At 41.6% G+C, this 19,989-nt stretch overlaps 1 protein-coding gene across 7 annotated transcripts in view; it reads left to right on the top strand.

Annotated features, from left to right (window-relative positions):
- The window catches only part of fip1l1a (FIP1 like 1a (S. cerevisiae)), a 34,743-nt gene that overhangs the window by 9,149 nt on the left and 5,605 nt on the right, over window positions 1–19,989 (top strand). For all 7 annotated transcript variants that reach the window (XM_030726792.1, XM_030726791.1, XM_030726790.1 and 4 more), the window contains 4 exons: window positions 5,078–5,171; window positions 9,621–9,675; window positions 12,096–12,151; window positions 12,579–12,750. In XM_030726792.1, coding sequence (XP_030582652.1) covers window positions 5,078–5,171; window positions 9,621–9,675; window positions 12,096–12,151; window positions 12,579–12,750 — 377 coding nt within the window. The remainder of the gene's footprint in view (window positions 1–5,077; window positions 5,172–9,620; window positions 9,676–12,095; window positions 12,152–12,578; window positions 12,751–19,989) is intronic.

The following is a 19,989-nucleotide window of genomic DNA, read 5'->3' as shown; positions in this document are numbered from 1 at the left end:
TATGATTTACTTGATCTTAACTTTGCTCTGTTATTGTATAAAGTAAAAATAATCTACTTCTAGACTGCATTCAGAGGTTGCTTGAAATTGGAGAGACGTATGGAGAGACAGCGGGGGGGAAATAATTATTTGGCTCCCTGCTAAATTTGTAAGTTTGCTCAGTTACAAAGAAATGAACTCATGTCTCTTTTTTTTGGTGGTAGTTTCATTTTTTTTTGGCATTTTTGCCTTTATTGAACAGTGAAGATAGACAGGAAAGTGCCTCAAGTCAGGCGTGAACCTAGGCCGCCTCCACCACAGTCATGTGGTATATACATGGTCACCTGCTTCAGACACTGGGCGCACCCTGGCACCCTATGATAGTTTCATTTTAATGGAGAGAGACAGAATATCAACCAAAAATCCAGAAAAAAACACATTACATAAAAGTTCTAAATTGATTTGCATGACATTGAGTGAAATAAGTATTTGGTTCTCAAGCAAAACATGACTTAGTACTTGGTGGAGAAATCCTTGCTGGCAAGCACAGCGGTTTGCACCAGGTTTGCACAGATCTCAAGAGGGATTTTGGCCCACTCCTCTTGACAGAAACTCTAAATCCTTCAGGTTTCTTGGCTGCTGCTTGGCAACTTGAAGCTTCAGCTCCCTTCTATAGGATGGAGGTCTGGAGACTGGCTTGGCCACTCCATGACCTGAATGTACTTCTTCTCTAGCCACGCCTTTGTTGCCTTGGCAGTATATTTTGGGTCATTATCATGCTGGAAGACCCATCCATGACCCATCTTCAGTGTTCTGGCTGAGACAAGGAGGTTCTTGCCCAAGATTTTACAAAGAGAATGGCTCTGTTTGTTGGCCACTTAATGCGGTGAAGTTATCCTGTACCAGCCTATATGTAAATATCTGTTTTAAAATGTACATAGTTGTAATTCCTCATCACAGGTCCCCAACTTACCCCTTAGAAATTCAGCTTTTTAAAAATATTTTCCGATTCCTCTTTTTAAACTTACAGTGGAGGAAATAATTTGATCCCCTGCTGAATTTGTAAGTTTGCTGACTTACAAAGATATGAGCAGTTTCTAATTTTTATGGTATGTCTGTGTAGATTCTCAGTTATCCAGGTCATAGTAGTCTCTGGAGCTTGAAAAAGGCGACTGGACTTCTTTTTGTTTCTTGAAGACGTTTCACCTCTCATCCGAAAGGCTTCTTCAGTTCTCAACCAAATGGTGGAGAGACCCAGGTATTTAAACCCCTGTGGGCGTAGTCCCCTGGAGGTGGTTATGACCCTCTATTGATCATGTGCTTGAACACATGTGCCCAGGTGTGAAGGGGGCGTGGGTCATATTTAATCAGTGGTTTCAGTTGAAACCAACTTAGGACTCCGCTCCATTGTTTCCTGTGGCCTATTGAGGTCACTGGAACAAAGGTGTGAATGGGGGTTGAGACGTCTGGGAAGGGAGCTCAGGACAGCACTGTAAGCGGGGGAAAGTTGGTGACGTAATCCACCTCCTCTGTTCAATGATGGTTGTTCACAGTGGACATAGATGGCTTCTTTCACTCCTCTTTCAAACCATCTGTTTTCCCTGTCCAAAATGTGAACATTGGCATCCTCAAAAGAGTGCCCTTTTTCCTTCAGATGCAGATGTACTGCTGAATCTTGTCCTGTCGAAGTGGCTCTTCTATGTTGTGCCATTCGTTTGTGAAGAGGCTGTTTGGTTTCACCAATGTAGAGGTCCGAGCACTCTTCACTGCACTGAACAGCATACACTACATCGCTGATCTTGTGTTTGGCGGGTTTGTCCTTGGGATGAACCAGTTTTTGTCTTAGGGTGTGACTTGGTTTGAAGTATACTGAGATGTCATGCTTGGAGAAAATTCTTCTGAGTTTCTCTGACAAGCCTGACACATATGGGATGACAATGTTGTTCCTCTTGTCCTTCCCATTCTCTGTAGTTTGTGTTTGGCCTTCATTCCTGTGCATCTTAGCTGATTTGATGAAGGCCCAGTTGGGGTAACCGCATGTTTTGAGGGCTTTCTTAATGTGTGTGTGTTCCTTATGCTTCCCTTCTGCCTTAGAGGGAACACTTTCCGCACGGTGTTGTAGGGTCCTGATCACCCCAAGTTTGTGTTCCAGAGGGTGGTGGGAGTCAAAGAGGAGATACTGGTCTGTGTGTGTGGGCTTCCGGTAAACTTCAATGTTGAGGCTTCCATCTTCCTCGATAAGCACCGCACAGTCCAGGAATGGTAACTTGTTATCTCTGGTGTCCTCCCTGGTAAAACGTATGTATTTATCCACTGAGTTAATGTGACGAGTGAAGGCTTCTACTTCTTGGGTTTTGATTTTGACCCAGGTGTCATCTACATATCTGTACCAGTGGCTAGGTGCCTTCCCTTTGAAAGAACCAAGAGCTTTACTTTCCACTTCCTCCATGTAAAGGTTGGCTACAATGGGAGACACTGGGGAGCCCATGGCACATCCATGCTTCTGTCTGTAGAATCCATCATTGTATTTAAAATATGTTGTGGTAAGGCAGAGATCTAAAAGTGCACAAATCTGATCTGGGGTGAAGCTGGTTCTGTTCAGTAAGGAATCGTCTTCCTGTAGTCGTCTTCTGACGGTCTCCACTGCCTCAGTTGTAGGTATGCAAGTGAAAAGTGAAACCACATCAAAGGACACCATGGTTTCATCTGGATCCAGTACAAGATTCTGGACCTTGTTAGTAAAATCTGTAGAGTTTTCAATGTGGTGGGGTGTGATGCCAACAAGCGGTGATAAGATGGTGGCGAGGTGTTTGGAAATGTTGTAGGTGACCGAGTTTATACTGCTGATAATGGGTCGAAGTGGGACTCCTTCTTTGTGGATCTTTGGGAGTCCATAAATGCATGGAGTGGCTTCTCCAGGGTACAGGCGGTAGTAAGTGGGGCGGTCAATGGCTTTTTCCTTTTCAAGTTGTTGCAGGCAGCAAACAACTTTTTTTCTTGTAGTTGCTTGTGGGATCACGTCTCAAGACCTCATAAGTATTGTTGTCACTGAGGAGTGTAGTAATTTTGTTGTGGTAATCCGATGAATTCAGCACAACCGTGCACCTCCCCTTGTCGGCTGGCAGTATGGTGATGTTTTGATCCTTGCTTAGGGCTGTGATGGCCTTCTTCTCCTGAATGGTGAGGTTGGATGGAGGAAGTCTTGCACTGGAGAGAGTGGCTGAAACTTTCATCCTGATCTGTTCTGCTACAGGATGAGAAAGTTTGTTATTTCTTATAGCGGTTTCTGTTGCTGTGATGAGGTCTACTATAGGAAGCTGTTGTGGGGCTATGGCAAAGTTGAGTCCTTTGGCTAGCACATTTTCTTCTGGTTTGGTGAGGACCCTGTCTGATAGGTTCTTCACCCACTTTCCTTGGTTTCCATTGTTTATCGTGTCGTCCTGTTTGTTAACAGATGAATGGTATGCCTTGGTTTGCAGAGTTTGAAATTTACGTAGTTGTCTTTCCTTGCCTTTGATGTGTTGTGCGAGCTGGGCTTTGTCCACAAATGTAGAAACTTCTTCTGCGATGGTGTGAGGTAAGAGTGATGAGAGTTTCTGCTGAGTCTGGTGGATTTTGTTCTGGAGTGCATCTATGGTGAAATGGACCTGTCTTATCCTTTCACTTAAAAGGTGGTTCTGTGCTCTCCATAGAATTTGGTCAGCTCTATGTCCTTTTACTGTGGACCCAAGGTGCAAGGTGCACCTCCAGGGGACTACGCCCACAGGGGTTTAAATACCTGGGTCTCTCCACCATTTGGTTGAGAACTGAAGAAGCCTTTCGGATGAGAGGTGAAACGTCTTCAAGAAACAAAAAGAAGTCCAGTCGCCTTTTTCAAGCTCCAGAGAATTTTTATGGTAGTTTCATTTTAATGGACTGACAGAATATCAACCAAATAACAGCCCTAAAAGCATAATATTTCCACCTGTGTGCTGGATTGTAGGGATGGTGTTCCTTGGGTCATACTCAGTATTTCTCTTCTTCCAAACACAATGGGTCGAGTTGATGCCAGAGAGCTCAATTTTGGGTTCATCTGACCACAGCACTTTATGCCAAGCCTTTTCTGAATCATTTAGAGATTGGCTGGAAAACTTAAGACAGGGCTATACATGTGTCTTCCTGAGCAGCGGGACCTTGTGCACGCTGCAAGATTTCAATCCATTACAGTGTAGTGTGTTACCAATGGTGTTCTTGGTAACTGTGATCCCAACTGCCTTCAGGTCAATAACAAGCTCCTCCCATGTAGCTTTGGGCTGATCCACCACCGTTCTCATGATCATCCTCCTCTCTTGCATGGAGCTCCAAACTGAAGGTGACTGATGGTCATTTTATATTTCTTTCATTTCCGAATAACAACAGTTGTCGCACCAGCAACTGTCACCTTCCCACCAAGCTTCTTGCTGATGATCTTTTAGCGCATTCCAGCTTTGTGCACATCTACAATCTTGTCCCTGACATCTTCTGACAGCTCTTTGGTTTTACCTGTGGTAGTGGAGAGGTTGGAATGAAAGAATTGTGCCACATGGGCACACAGCCAATCTGTGGGAACCAGAATTCTGGCTGTGCTATAGGGGATCAAGTACTTATTACACTCAGTGATATGCAAATCAATTTGTAACTTGTGTGCTTTTTTTCCTGGATTCTTGATTGTCTCTGTCCTTCAAAATGAAACTACCATAAAAATTAGAGACTGCTCATATTTTTTTGTAAGTCAGCAAACAAATAAGCAGGTAAACAAATAAAAACCTAAGTTACGAATAACATTGTTTATGATTTTTTTCCTTTTTCTTCTGATTTTTTCATTTATTATTTTCCTTGGGCGTTGTTTTTGGTGAGACCTATAAAAATGTTATCATTAACAATATACTATGTAAAAAGGGTACAGTATATACATTAAGCTAAAGCTTCAGCCTGCAACTTTATTCTTTATCATTTGTGTTCTTTCCATTTGTTTTGTTTCATTTTTAATAAGCATTTTTTAATTGTTGTTATTAAAAAAATTAGAGAATGACTGGAATAAAAATCATCATTTTTATTAATAATTATGTTTACTTTTCAGGTGTTTTGTGAGGACTATAATGAGGACAATATTAATGCTGATCAACTGCCACCTCCAGTCAATATGAACTCTCTCTTTGAATTTATTCCACCATGTAAGTCACTCTACCACTAGAATAAAAGCAATGCACTCATTAATCCAAAAACTTATTCACTGTATCTCCAAAACAATTTGATAAAGGTCCTTGTATATTCCTTTTCCTATGATGTGATGATTATGAACATATGAGTTATAATTTAAGCATTTGGGGGAGAATATTTATATTGAATACTGAGATTTTCAGGTGGAAGGGGCCCAAGGAGAACCCTCTGTTGGACACACCATGCATCATGCAGCTGCACAAATGACTAATAGCAATCAGACCATGTGTTTGTGAAGCTGCAACACGTGTCATAATAAATTATCCTGTGGCGTTGAAGGACAGAGGTGAACATTTGTGAGTGTGTGTATATGTGTGTGCCTGCCTGCATGTGTTTGGCATTGTATGGATATATCTCTTCCTGCAGCCAGGTGTCTAGTGCTCTCCAGGTGGGAGTCTGACAGTCTTTAGACTTCCTCTTAGTCTTTGTAGTGAATCAAATTGAAATCCAGGAAGGCTCCCTAGCGTACGCGCACAGCTGAGCACATGCCATATCTTTATCTTCAAAGGCTCTGAAAGAGAAATGCCGGCTTAGGCCTCCTTCTTGCCCCTTACCCTGTGAGCCCCATACTGCACAGCAAAACCCGTGCCAGAGCCGCTAATACAACCAAAATATCAAACATCCTGCTGGCACCAGCTTTGAAGTGTATATGCATAGCTTTAATGCTGCTCACTCCCCTTTCTTTAAGTTATAGGCCCTGCCTCCTTGTGTGAGGCAAATGTGTAGCATGATAAAAATAGCCCCTGGTTTAAAAAAAAAAAATAGAAAAGAAAAAAGTTGCTGGGTCTGCAGATTGAGGCAGGAGAAAAGTGCTGAACAGACCCAATTGTGGGGAATAGGGCAGAGGAAAAGAAGGGGCTGTTTTAATTTTGGTTTGTTTTTCAGTAAGGTCACATTAGATGCCAAGTGTTTTTTTCATAGGTGCAAATTTTGGAGTGGAACTGTGTCATTACAGGGTTATACTTGTGTCATCTATCAGTGCAGCACAGCACACAGCGAAGGTGACGCTGCCTGCTGCTGTGCGCTGGAGCTAGTGTTCCACACAGCTGGTTAGTGGGTCACTATAATCATTGTAGCAACAGAGCTTGTATGTGACTTTCCTCACTAACCGAAGATCAGAACTGAGCACATTTTTCAAAACTTCTCTTTGAATTGACCATACCATAAACAAATGTCCTCTTACGAGAGCAATCAGTATGCAGTCCTGACCTCTACAGCTCTTATCTTTGCAGAAATCTTTGAATTGAAAAGAGCAACATTACTGTGAGCAATAAGTTTTTGAAAAAAAAAAAAAAAAGTCTGTTATCTTGACAAAGAAAAACATTCTGAGATTTGATTCAGTACAAAAAAAAAGTCTGTGCCCAGTATTGATTTTGAAGTTTAGAGTGGAGAATGCTAGCTTTATTGTGAAGAGCTGATAGGCATGCTTTCTACAGGTGACAGCCTAATGACAGGATGCTGTCCTTATAGATCGCTGTGTCTGAGCGTGTGGGAGACAGTAGTTAACCCTAGCAAAGATCACTTAGGCCTCTGCTGCAGTGCAGAACAGCAGCCAGTTGTCCGATGTGAATTATCAGCTGCATCTAAAACACTGCAGCCTGTAGCTCTGTGAAGCATTAGCATGAGACACAAAACCACGCAAAAACAATCAGAAGCAATTAGCCCTCAGCCATTTGCTCTCTCATATGCTGCCAAGCATGCAACTCCAGCCTCCATCAAACACTCACTTGAGATCACCGCAGGTAAAAACAATTACTCACTCACGCTAACCTTGATAACACATTTATGGACAAGCTAGTGTGTACTTTGTGTGTCCATTTGTGCATGGTGTATGCACTACATAGCATTCCTAGAGCACAGTTACTGTTCCTCTTAATCACTTTAAAAAAAATCTGCTTTACTACTTTTACTATTTTTTCTGTGCAATAATTCATTCTACAAACTCCTGGTGGTGTCTCATGTAGTGACTTCATCTGTTTGCAGTAATGAGTCCTTGTCTCAGGTGTTTGTTTGCATGCAGCACACTTCATGCTCCTGATTAGTCACATCATTGTCTTTTGGCTTGCTTTATTGAAGGGAATTGCCTGGAGAACCTCCGGGCTACACTCTCTGACTTTGCTGACTTGGATTTTGACAAAGTTGTATGTGCATGTTAAACTCTGTGCTTTTCTTTGGGTATCCAGGTGTCTAAGGTATCAAAGTCCTCAGTCCTCTAGGAGTACTTCAGGCCATCTCACACGGTGTGGGGCTTGTATTTGAAGAGAAAGAAGACGTTTAATATTTATTCATAAAGGAGAGAAGCTTGATGCTCTTTTCAAATTCAGGCAGCTCATATATACAGCACACATAGCAGCTCACATTATTCTTCTGCTTCTAGCCGCTCTCACGTTAGGGGTCTTTAAAAAAAAAGAAGGGGATGGTATCCAGATGTGAATGTGTTTATGCCTCACTTCTTCAAAGGAATCTCTCTTTAAATGTGTGTTTGTGTATGCACTGCAGACTAAGTGTGTGAGCTGATTGTGTAGCTTGGTCATGTAAGATTTGAGCAATATAACAAGTGGGTTCATTAAGTGTGCACTCAAGCATTTGACTTGTTCTGTTTTATTGATGGAGGCAAAAGCAAGTAGCACTTGGTACATTTTGTTGCAGTGACATTTTTGAGGCTAATCTAATTTCTCGACATTAAAAGGTGCAGCACCATAAATTATAAGTGTGTGTTGCTGGTAATGGGTGATGTTTTCCAGCTTTTATCTTGTGTTTCTCTTATTTGTTCCCATATTAATAATAACACATCTTCCCACATTTAAAGTGTAGCTTTGGACCGTGTGTGCATCCATTTAATTGAAATATTTGCTCTGTGTTGGACAAAATTTGCATCTATTATTGTATTCTAAACCTTCTAAATTGTTGATGCTTACAACTTTTGATATGCTGCTTTTTTGCATGGATTTTCATGCATAATTAAAGAAACAAAATTTGCTCCAGTGATAAAAGCACTACAATATATTATTTAGCAAATGATTGTGTGCTTGTTGTCTTGGTTTGAAGACCAGTAAGAAAACATTTTCAGGTTGAACATAGTTACATTATTAAAAAAAATAAGCTAATATAATAGGAAATAATGTTTCATCTTAATGGATTTGTACTAGCATTGTAAGATAATAATATCCATCTGTCTATCCATCGATTTTCTTCTGCTTGTCCACGTGCCGGGTCGCAGAGCGTCTACTCTGAGCCCCTCCCGAATGGCTGCCTTCCTCACCCTATCTCACCCTATCTCTGCCCAATCTGCCATCCCTACCCAATGCTCGTGAACATAGGTGAGGGTAAGGATGGAGATTCACCGGTAAATTAACAGCTCAGCTCCCTCTTCACCACGACAGACCGGTGTAGCATCCACATCACTGCAGATGCAGCCCCAATCCATCTGTCAATCTCCCACTCCCTTCTCCCGTCTCTTGTGAATAAGACCCCAAGATACTTAAACTCCTCTACCCGGGGCAGCAACTCCTCCGTGAGCTGGAGTGGGCACTCCACCCTTTTCCGGCTGAGGACCATGGCCTCAGACGTAAAGGTGCTAATTCTCATGCCAGCTGCTTCACACTCGGCTACAAACCGTTTCACTGCGAGCTGGAGGGCAACACCTGATGAAGCCAACAGGACCGTATCATCTGCAAAAATAGCCAAGCCTTTTGCCACTTGGCTGTGCCTAGAAATTCTGTCCATAAAAATTATGAACAGAATCGGTGACAAAGGGCAGCCCTGACAAAGTCAATAATATTGATTCCTTACATTTTATGCAGCTGTTTTTTGATAGAAGGCATTCAAAGGTAAAAACGCAGATGACAATTTGTTCACATTTGGTACACACTGCTAGCTCACTGACACTGTTGCTACCTGATTTTGGGTTCATGAAGAGTAGATCACTGTAAGCAAGTAAAGGTAAAAAAAAAAAAAAAAAATTGCAGAAACCAAGTGTTTCCTCATATGAATAGAGGAAGAAGAATTATTACTAGACGAGAAACTTAATTTAAGTTTCTGCTTGGAGACAAGCTTTTCAGTGTGAATTTTGTAATGACTGACTTTTCCAGCTGAAAAGAGTAGATGGCAACTCTTTGCCATTTAAAAATAACATGAACTTGGATTTGCCTGCATTCAGGGCCAACCTAAATTGAGTTAAATGGGTCTGAACAACATTAGAGGCAGGCTGCAGGTATTAAAGGTTTTGTACTACTGAATGGAACAATAGATAACTTATATATACATGTTGTCTGCATAAAAATGGAATGAAGAATTTCATAAATTATGACAACAGAGAAGAGCAGTGGCACTAATACTAATGTATTTAAATATTGTAATTCAACCTGACTCGATAGTCATAATGTTTTCATTTTTCCACGCAGCTTTCCTTTTCCACCCAGGACCCCAGCCTCCCTTTCCTACTGCTACTTTAGTGAGGTGAGCCCAATAATATATGTAAGTATTTATGCATGTGTGGTACGTCAGCTCTGTATGTAATGACTGCTGTGGAGGAAGACGAGAAATTGGAGGTAACTGTGTCAGGGAAAAAGTAAAAATCTGTATTGAGGGAGGTTTGCCTCAGGCGCAGGAAAAAGTAAGAAACAAATTCAGCAAATGTGGGAAGAGAGGGAAAAGAAGAAAAAAATGTTAACAAGAGACTGGACTAGAAATCATTAATAAAGGGTGTAAAATTGTTGCTGCCTAACTGAGCCAGACCAGGTGTCTCTCATTTGACACCAAAGGGCAACTTGTATTTAGGTTGTATTTCTGTACACTGTGCACTCTTGCTAAACTTCCAACTGAATCAATGGCCATATAAGGTAGAGCGCAAGATAGCAAACTTGTTTGTACCTCCTGTCCCCTGTTTATCAGTATCCCAGGCACCCCCCCCACTCCGCTCTTCCGATCTATGTCACAACCTGTCTGCAAACTCCCACATTTGAGCAGTAATTTACACAACTTAGCTCACAAGTGGGTCAGATTGTACCCAAAGCTCTCTTACATTTTCTTACACATTAATGAATGCAGCCCTACTCCAGTTTTGTTTGCTGCTGTGCTTGTTTCACTTGGATGTTGTCTGTATCCAGCTTTCCTCAGTCCAGCTCTGTTTGTCTGTCTCACTAGCTTCCTGTCCCTTCATCTTTTTTCTCTTTTCTCATTCCTACTTTTTCCCTTTCTCCTAATTTGCTGTGTCTGATGTGTGCCTAAATTTGCTCAGTACTTTGTCCATAAAGATGGTTTTTCTCACATCTCAGTCCATCTGCCAAATCCTCACATCCTTCAGGGACTTACTGTTCCTATGAACTCTGCCAGCCATCTCCTGTACACTTTATGAATCATTTCCTTTTTAACTTTTCTTTTCTTTTTTAAAGCACACATATGTCCCTGCTTCACTGTTGCTTTTGCTGTTGATGCCTTTCCCTTGGGGATATTAGGAACAGCAGGTATTTCTGGCATGATATGGGCCTTGGCATCCTATGCTGCCTGGAGGGCCAAAGGACATAAGGGCTCCAGAAAATCCTTATTTAATATTTGAATTGGATTGTGTTAATTCCACAATATCGTTCCTTTATAGTGACAGTATGATACCATTGATCTTAATATAAAGGCATGAAAATGTGCCTTTATAGGGAGATTAGCTTAAAATAACATTGCGAACAATAATCGCTAGAAAAATCTGTCCAGTCATTTTCCAAACTTTCCAGTGAAGATATGAACATGAAGTTTTTAAAGATGAATGACTGGGCATATTATGACTTAAAAAAAATATATATATTAACCTTATTTGGGGTGCAACTCATTCAAAATAAGCCAGGTTGAATTCCTGCATGTTTGCCATATCCACAGCTAGTGTTTCATCACAGATCTGTGACTTTATCCTGCTCATAGACTCCTTGACCACAGGTTGTTGATTGTGAGCACTGTAAACCTTCAGCTGTACATTACAGTATCCATTTTTTTGGGCTTTACTATCAGTTACATGCTCATGGAACCAGACTTTTGCTTCATTCATTCATTCATTCATTCATTCATTCATTCATTCATTCATTTATTCTTCTCCATTCACAAGTAGGTCTTTCAACTTATTCATATGTTGGGCCAAAAACTAAAATTCCTGTGTGATGGAATTATTTACTTTCGGATTTATGAAGCAACGTATTTTGTCCCACACCTGCTGGAAAGGTGTTCATTTGGATGAGCTTCAAACAAAAACCAAGTTCGCATTCAGCTCACTCGGAAGTTTTCGGTTGGAAGCGCGAGTGTGTCCGGGCCACGTGGATGGACAGAAGATTCAGATAGTATCAGTAATATGCCCTCCATCCTTTCCTCATGGGTTGGCGAGCACACACTGCGCTTTGACAATGAGCCAGTCACTTCAAACACTTGGAGAACACAGCTGTGCATTTGTAAAAGGGCTTTGATCATTTTGCAGACCCACTTGTTTTATTTTTTCATTCACTGATTCATCTGTAAATTTGTTTGCTCATGCTGTTTCCTTTTTTAGAACACATTAACATTCTTTAAACATTAAAGAAAGTCGGTGGACAATTAGGAGTACAGTCTGCCAGGAACAGATAACAAGAGACAGGAAGTACTGTTTAAGTACTATTTAAGTTTTTCACATGCTGGCTGTGTTTATCCTGTATGTAAAGTATGTTGTCCTTTTGTCAGAACAACTACTAATTATTATATATTTTATTAAATTCTGCTCAGTAAGAGTAATTTGTATTGTTATCATGAAGGCCATCTATGTAAACTGAAATTTGAAAGAAAAATGCAAGTATACTTTATATATTTGCCAGGACTTTATGTAAATACATCATTTCACATCATATTTCTTTCCTTTTCCTTTTCAGTGGAAACTCTAAAGGCTTCGACAACCCAGCAACTTCACTATACCCATGTCCATCAAGTATGTACATTTCTCTTCATAATGTATACTGTTTCATAACTGTTTCAGTCCATGTACTGTATACTACACCATCTTTGAGAGCCTCTGTAGGTACTGTCTCAATGCGCCCCACCATTCTGAAAATTGCCTCAAGCCATGCTCTCTTGCTCATATTTCTCACCTGTCTGGAATATTGGAAAACTGAATAATTTTCTTATGATTATGATGAAGTATGTGATCTACACTTTGAAACTATGGGCCTCTTACACAGCTTGGTGTACATTTATAGTAGTTTGAAGGCTGCTCTGAATACAGAGACTTGCTCAAAGCAATATGCACCGAGTTAACAACAGTAATGCAGTTGCTAGCGGCAGCTGTTAATCGTTCTCCCAAATCTTCTCTTCACTTTGGTTCTGTTCTTTGATGGGTGTATCATCTTTAATCCCAGGGAGAATCACCATCAGCCCTGGAGTGATTGATGCTACCAAGGCCTGGGAATGCTACATATTGCAGGAAAAACGTAACGAGGATAGAGACAGATCCAGAGAGCACGGTCATGATAGAAACAGCAAAAGAAGTGGATACAAAGAGAAGGAGAGCTGCTTCTCTTCGCGGTGTAGGTGAGTCTAAGTGAATTGATGATGAATTTATTTAATGTATACATTTCAGTTTACTCTTTGCATGTAGCACCTGATGTAGTGCACCCTTTCACTTCATTCTTCCTTTCTCCACTGTTGGGTGCCTCTGCAGAGGATGAATTTAAATGCTTGCTTAGCAGCTGTGGCCTTCTGGATTAGGCAATACATAATATATTGGAAGTATTCCAGATATTCTTTCCCTCCTGGCCTTGTTCAGTGTGTGTGCATTTGTAGCCTGCCTCTCTTTTTTTTGCAGTCTTTCACACACACACACACACACACACACACACACACACACACACACACACACACACACACACACACACACACACACACACACACACACACACACACACACACACACATATGTGTGCGCGGAGAAGGCACATTTTTCTGTAGAGCAATTGAAAACCTTTGATAAAGAAGAAAAACAGAATGAAGAATTATCATGAAGGGGAGTGTGGAATAAACAGTCCTGTTTCTTCAGGTGAGATGAGATATTGCAATATATGGTGTTGGCATTAGAGAAGCATAATATTTCAGCTTGACTTCATAATACACTGTGAAGCCAATTTCTGTGTTATGTTGTCTGAGGAGGCAAAGGACCAAAGCTGCTGAAGACAAGCATTAATGAAAAAAATACAATTAAAAAAGGGTTGCTTTGCACACATTCATTAGTTCTCTAAATAACTTAGTTTGTGTCTGAGTATGCAGACATAAGCTAAGTTAGTTTAGCGTATGAATTTATCCCAAAATGTTTCCCTCTCGGCTCGCCAGTTGATAGCTATAAAATAAACAGATCGTTGTGAGAAACAGCTCTTGTAAAGAAATGCACACTGTTGCAGAAGAGCATAAGGCTATTGTGACACAAATCAAGACTAATGCAAGACAAGGAAAATTATTTTCAGCATGCGTAACTATTTCTGGTGCGGTGAGACGAGGGAATAACTTGCTACATTTGCCAGTTATTGCCAGAGAATGATTGAGTTTGCACTCCTCAGCATGGAAATTGGGTCCTTTCTCTCTGAGGCTTATAGGTGATTGGAGCCAATATGATTTCCTCTCCAATTTTCACGTAGTGCCCTACTACCCTACAGTGTGACAGCCTGAGCGCTTGCTGTACAAATTCTCAAACAGGCTCACGTGTGCACAAGCCAAATCCTGCCCTACATTTCTCCTGCTCTCTCAGTGTTGACCATTAGCCAAATTTCTATTTAATTATTATCAACTTGGACAGCTGTCAACTGGAATACACACAGGCACATCTTTCCTGCTCATCGCATACTCCTCAGCTGACCTGAGGCTCACACTGTAGGAAAAAGCAGGCTCATAGTATTGTTAGGTTTAATCTTACAATATGAGTGCCTCGAGAAGACTGTTGTTGTGAATGTTTGTTATTTAAATAACATTAAATTGCATGTAATTGGATGTAATTATTGTGACAGAAGATTTCAAACCAAAATATATGATAGTACCAGGTAACATTCTAACCATTGCTCATAACCAAGGCATTTTCCTCAGATCTGGAGTAGGAAGCTAGCCCTTTTGCCCCTAAATCCGAGAAACTACAAATACATGCAGAGAAGCTGATTGTTCTTTAGATTCTTCTTCTGTTTCTTTGGTTTCAAAAGCAGTAATGCTGTAGCTAACAACAAATCCCTGCATCAGCTACTATAAGAGCTTTGCTGGCAATTAACTTGCAATGAAAACAAGTGCAAAATAGCAAAAATGACAGGCTGAAGTATTTCTTACTGTACTGGCCTCTGTTTAAATATCCCCACACACTGTTCTGCTTTTCAGCACTTTTCCTGCATGAAATGGTGAGCATTTCCTTGAGTATGTATGCCCTAGATGTCTGAATTCAGGTTTATACATAAAGCTCAGAACAACATTTTGGGTCGAATAAGGGAAATGGGACATGGGACAGCTGGGAAGTTGTAGGCCAAATGCAGAAGATTGGAAGAATGGGAATCACATGTGCATGACAGACACACAGGGAATGCACAAGAGATTTAGGCATTCATACTACAGATTTAGTCCAATGTTATGCTCACAAAGGACTATTCCTGTGGCCCAGAATGTGTTGCTCACACCTTATGGGCTCTGTTGATATTTTTGTCCTACGTTCTGGTCAGATGATCAGACTTCAGATCCACACACACACACACACACACACACACACACACACACACACACACACACACACACGCACACACGTATGTACAAGTTATATGTGTTCTGTTACACTGATTTATGACTGTGCTCTGATTATTTTTAGACTAGGCCTGGGGGGATTTATCGTTAGTGTGTGTGGGCAGGAGCGAGAAGCAGATGGAGACCTCCATCGCTTTGCTAGCCACTCTTATTGTTCACTGACTGTGTCAGCAGGAGTATTACATTGCATGTTTGGGTTGTTAATTTGGAACTTGCTTGCCCACTTGTCCTGCGCTGAGTCACACACACAGGCAGAGAGTGGCAAGGAAGCCCTCTAGGTATCAGCTGTTGGTTATCAGCTGTGGCTGTGACAGCATGCCTTGGATTTACCACCAGTACTAATAGATTCCACAAGGCTAACGCTCACATGTTCACCAAAGCATTTATTCAGAGTGAGTGATATATTGTACTTTTTGGGCACCCTTTGCCTTTACTGGTGGGTTCAGGCTGAGTAGCTGATTGGCCATTTGGTCAACACTTGTCCCCTGACTGTAAATCTCAGCTTTGGATAATAAATGTGGGTCTTTCTAGTTGGCACTGCCTCACATTCTCTCTTCATTTCCTTCATGCACACATGTGCCAACCTTTGCACAACACAATGATGATATGCAATATCCTCTTTTTTTTCTTAAACGTGGCATCAGTTCACTCAAGGCATAGATCAAATTTAAATACCCCTCAGCTAGTTCAATCAAACCTGGATAATAATGGAGTGGAGAAATTCTAGCGTGATAAGGAAATTAAAATTATAATCATCTTCCATTAACTTGCAGTAAAAGCATCATTATGCTTCAAGACTCGTTTCAGTGTTAACAGAGGGAATGCCTGACTTTCTATTAAAAAAGGATCTGATAATTGATTAAAAAAAAGGGGGGGGGGGGGGGGGGGCTTGCTGCTACGCTGTGCAACCAAATCAGGCCACTGCAAATTCACAACAGCAAAACTGTGGAAATAAAATGTTTAAGGATTTTACTATCTTTGCACAGTCATTTCATTCCTTAGTTGAAACATTTACAGAATAACATTTTCAGAAGTTTCATATGTTTTGCGTGTGATTTGGGGAAACAGTTTCTCTGTGCAACTTTGAACAATGCTGTTTCTTCAAACCACATTGTTCATCAAATTTGGATTTAGGGATCAGAGCATGGTCCAAATTTCCACTTTTTTTGGGCTACTTTTGTGCCTGATGCCACTCTTATCCTCGCCTCGGGGTCTGTCTTGGGGCCTGTACATTCTTCTACCTACATCTGTTTTTACTTGGCTTCCACCAGAGTTTTTAAGCTCTTAGTATGGCATGCTTTTGCCTTTCTGCAAGAAACTCTTTTGTTTCCTAGAGCCAGTCGAGGTCTGTGCCTAAATTTTTTAAATACCTCTGCAGTGTTTGCTTGTCTTTGCATTCATATTTATTCTTAAACAAACAGCCAAATAGTCTGTACTTGCATACTGTCTTTTAATCTTAGGTTCTATAAAGAGTTTTTCCATGTGATTCTCATTCATCCATTTAAAAACACACTGGTGCACCAATGGTGGTGGAGCTGCCATGAAAGGTACTCTCCTAATATCAGGAACAACTTAAAATTAAATGTCCTTTTCAAGGATGTATTGCACGTGGAGGGGCCAAGGATCAAATCTTTAGCCCTGCACTTAGTAGACAACCCCCTTTACCACTTTAGCCAAAGCCTGTCTTAGGCTGGGATTATACACTTTTGCAGACATGCACAGGGATAGTGGGGACACCTCAGACAGGTAGTTGTTTTCATTATACTAGTTTGTAGCCTCTTTGGAATATGCATGTCACAGTAAGTTGGAGAGGAGACAGATATCATGCCTACGGAGCCTCGCATTGACCCTCTGATAACATAATTTATGTCACTCTGATTGTAGCTCACCCTTATATTGCTTCCCTTGGGGTTCAGTTCAATTCAACTTTATTTATATAGTGCCAAATCCTAACAAATAGTCATCTCAAGGTGCTTTAAATGGTAAAGTAAAAGCCATGCAATAATTACAAAGAAAACCCAACAGTCAAAACGACCCCTATGAGCAAACACTTGGCGACAGTGGGAAAGAAAAACCAGGCTCAGTGAGGGGCAGTCATCTGCCACGACCAGTTGGGGATGAGGGGAGGGAGACAGGACAAAACACAGGCTGTGGAAGAGAGCCAGAGAATAATTACAACTCATGATTAAATGCAGAGTGGTCTATTGACACATGGAGATTTAAAAGTGGTGAATGAAAAAGAAACACATTTTTAAAAAGCACAACATATCCTTTCATTCCTTATCTACAAATATATCAGACTTACAAATAAACAGCCATGCTTTTGTACAGGCTCTGCTGAGCTGTCTTAGAGATGTGCAGTCATGGGTGGAGATACATTTCCTCAACCTGAATAAAAACAAAACAGAAATGATTTTTATTTTGGCAACCCAACCCTTTCAAAAGGTGTGATAGCTTCACTGGCCTTTTGGCTCCTTACTGACACCCAGTTGCAGGGAACCTTGGCGTGATTTTGACTGTGCTTTTAAATTTGATAAACAGATTACAGTAGCTCTGCTGTTAAGACAAGCTTTATTCATTTAAGGCTCCTCAGTAAGGGGAAGGTCTACCTCCGTCTACATGACTTTGAGAGAGTAATTCACACCTTCATTACCTCTCGATTAGACTCTTGTAGTTCGTTGTATGTTGGCTTTTATCAGTTGTTCCTTCATTGCCTGCAGGCTGTGCAAAATGCAGCAGCTCACCTTCTTACAGAAAGAACGGCATCATCACATCACACCTGTAATGGCCTCCCTTACACTGGCTTCTAGTCCATTTCAGGATACAGTTTAATATTTTATTCCTTCTTTTTTAGAGTATCAGTAATTTGGTGCCAACCTGTTTAACTGAACTTTTACAGCCCTACATGCCTGCCAGAGCCCCGAGGTCTATGAAGTAACTGCTTTTGGACATCCAGGCTCAAAACAGAGGTGACTTAGGCTTTTTGGTGGTGACACTTAATCTTTGAAACAACCTAACTTTTCACATAAGAGCTGCCCAGTGACTCGTGCCCAGTGTCTAGTTGAGCAGGATATCCTGTTTGATAATGTATTTATTGAGGGTTATGTTAGTGCGCATTTATTGTTGATTTAGTGATTGTTAAGTGTGGTCACATAGTAGATTTGACATATTAATTAGCTCTAATATGTAAGCATCCTGCATGTTTATCACAAAGTAGAATAGAAGACGTGGGCATGACAAAGCCATTAAGGAATGCTTTATTTAGTCATAATTGTGTTTTAATTAAACATTATTATGAAATCTTAAAGAAAGGTGGCTAATTGCTGACCACATTAGACACGAACATCTTCAACTCCTCACTGGAGGCTTGCCACGTGCCTGTCTGCTTTAAAACCGCTACCATTGTTCCTGTCCCCAAGAAGCCAAGGATCACTGGACTAAATGACTACAGACCTGTGGCACTGACTTCTGTGGTCATGAAGTCATTTGAGCGTCTGGTGCTGTCCCACCTCAAGTCCCTCACAGCCCCCCTTCTGGACCCCCTGCAGTTTGCCTACAGAGCCAACAGGTCTGTGGACGACGCCATCAACCTGACTCTGCACTTCATCCTACAGCATCTGGACTCCCAGGGAACCTACGCCAGGATCCTGTTTGTGGACTTCAGCTCTGCCTTCAACACCATCATCCCTGATCTCCTCCAAGAAAAGCTGTCCCAGATGAACGTGCCTGATCCCATCTGCAGGTGGATCACTGACTTCCTGACGAACAGGAAGCAGCACGTGAGGCTGGGGAAGAATGTCTCGGACTCCCGGACCATCAGCACTGGCACTCCTCAGGGCTGTGTCCTCTCTCCTCTGCTCTTCTCCCTGTATACCAACTGCTGCACCTCTGACCACCAGTCTGTCAAGCTTATTAAGTTTGCAGACGACATGACTCTCATCGGACTCATCTCAGACGGGGACGAGTCGGCCTACAGGATGGAGGTCAAACGTCTGGCGTCCTGGTGCAGCCACAATAACCTGGTACTGAACGCCCAGAAGACAGTGGAGATTATAGTGGACTTTAGGAAGCACACAGCCCCTCTACCCTCCATCATCCTGACTGACACCCCCATCACCACAGTGGACTCTTCTCGCTTCCTGGGAACTACCATCACCCAGGACCTCAAGTGGGAGCCCACCATCACCTCTGTCATCAAAAAGGCCCAGCAGAGGATGTACTTCCTGCGGCAGTTGAAGAAATTCAACTTGCCAGCAAGGACCATGGTGCAGTTCTATACTGCCATCATTGAGTCCATCCTCACCTCCTCCATCACTGTGTGGTACGCTGGAGCCACCACTAGGGACAAACAGAGACTACAGCGCGTTGTGCACTCTGCTGAGAAGGTGATTGGCTGTAACCTCCCATCTCTCCAGGACCTGTACACCTCCAGGACACTGGGGCGTGCAGGTCGGATCACAGCCGACCACTCTCACCCTGGGCACAGACTTTTTGACCCTCTCCCCTCAGGCAGGAGGCTACGGTCCATACGGACCAGAACCTCCCGCCATAAGAACAGTTTCTTCCCCTCTGCTGTTGGACTCATGAACAATTACCCTAAGACTGTTACTACCACCCTCCACAAACGCTGATGACCCTATGTCTATGCACCTGTCTGACTGCACTGATGTACATATTAGTGGAATATAGTCTACATTCTTCTATCTTTTAATTAGTCTCTGCACTGTATATTTTGTAATTTTGTAATATTGTGCTATAGTTATAGCTCTAATATCTCTGTATATTTGCAATTTGTATACTTGTATATTGTCTTATAGTTTTTATACTTATTTGTTTCTTTCTGTAAGCACGAAGTACCGCAGCAATTTCCTAATGCTGTGAACCTGTTCACCCATATGGCAATAAAAACCTTCTGATTCTGATTCTGATTCTGATTCTGATTCTAACTGCTGCTATTTATTATATTATTTTAGAGATTTTCTATTTAATTTTGTCAATTCCTAAATT

Source organism: Archocentrus centrarchus, chromosome 4 (assembly GCF_007364275.1).
Source record: "Archocentrus centrarchus isolate MPI-CPG fArcCen1 chromosome 4, fArcCen1, whole genome shotgun sequence".
NCBI lineage: Eukaryota > Metazoa > Chordata > Actinopteri > Cichliformes > Cichlidae > Archocentrus > Archocentrus centrarchus.
This window is presented reverse-complemented; position numbering and strand designations above follow the sequence as displayed.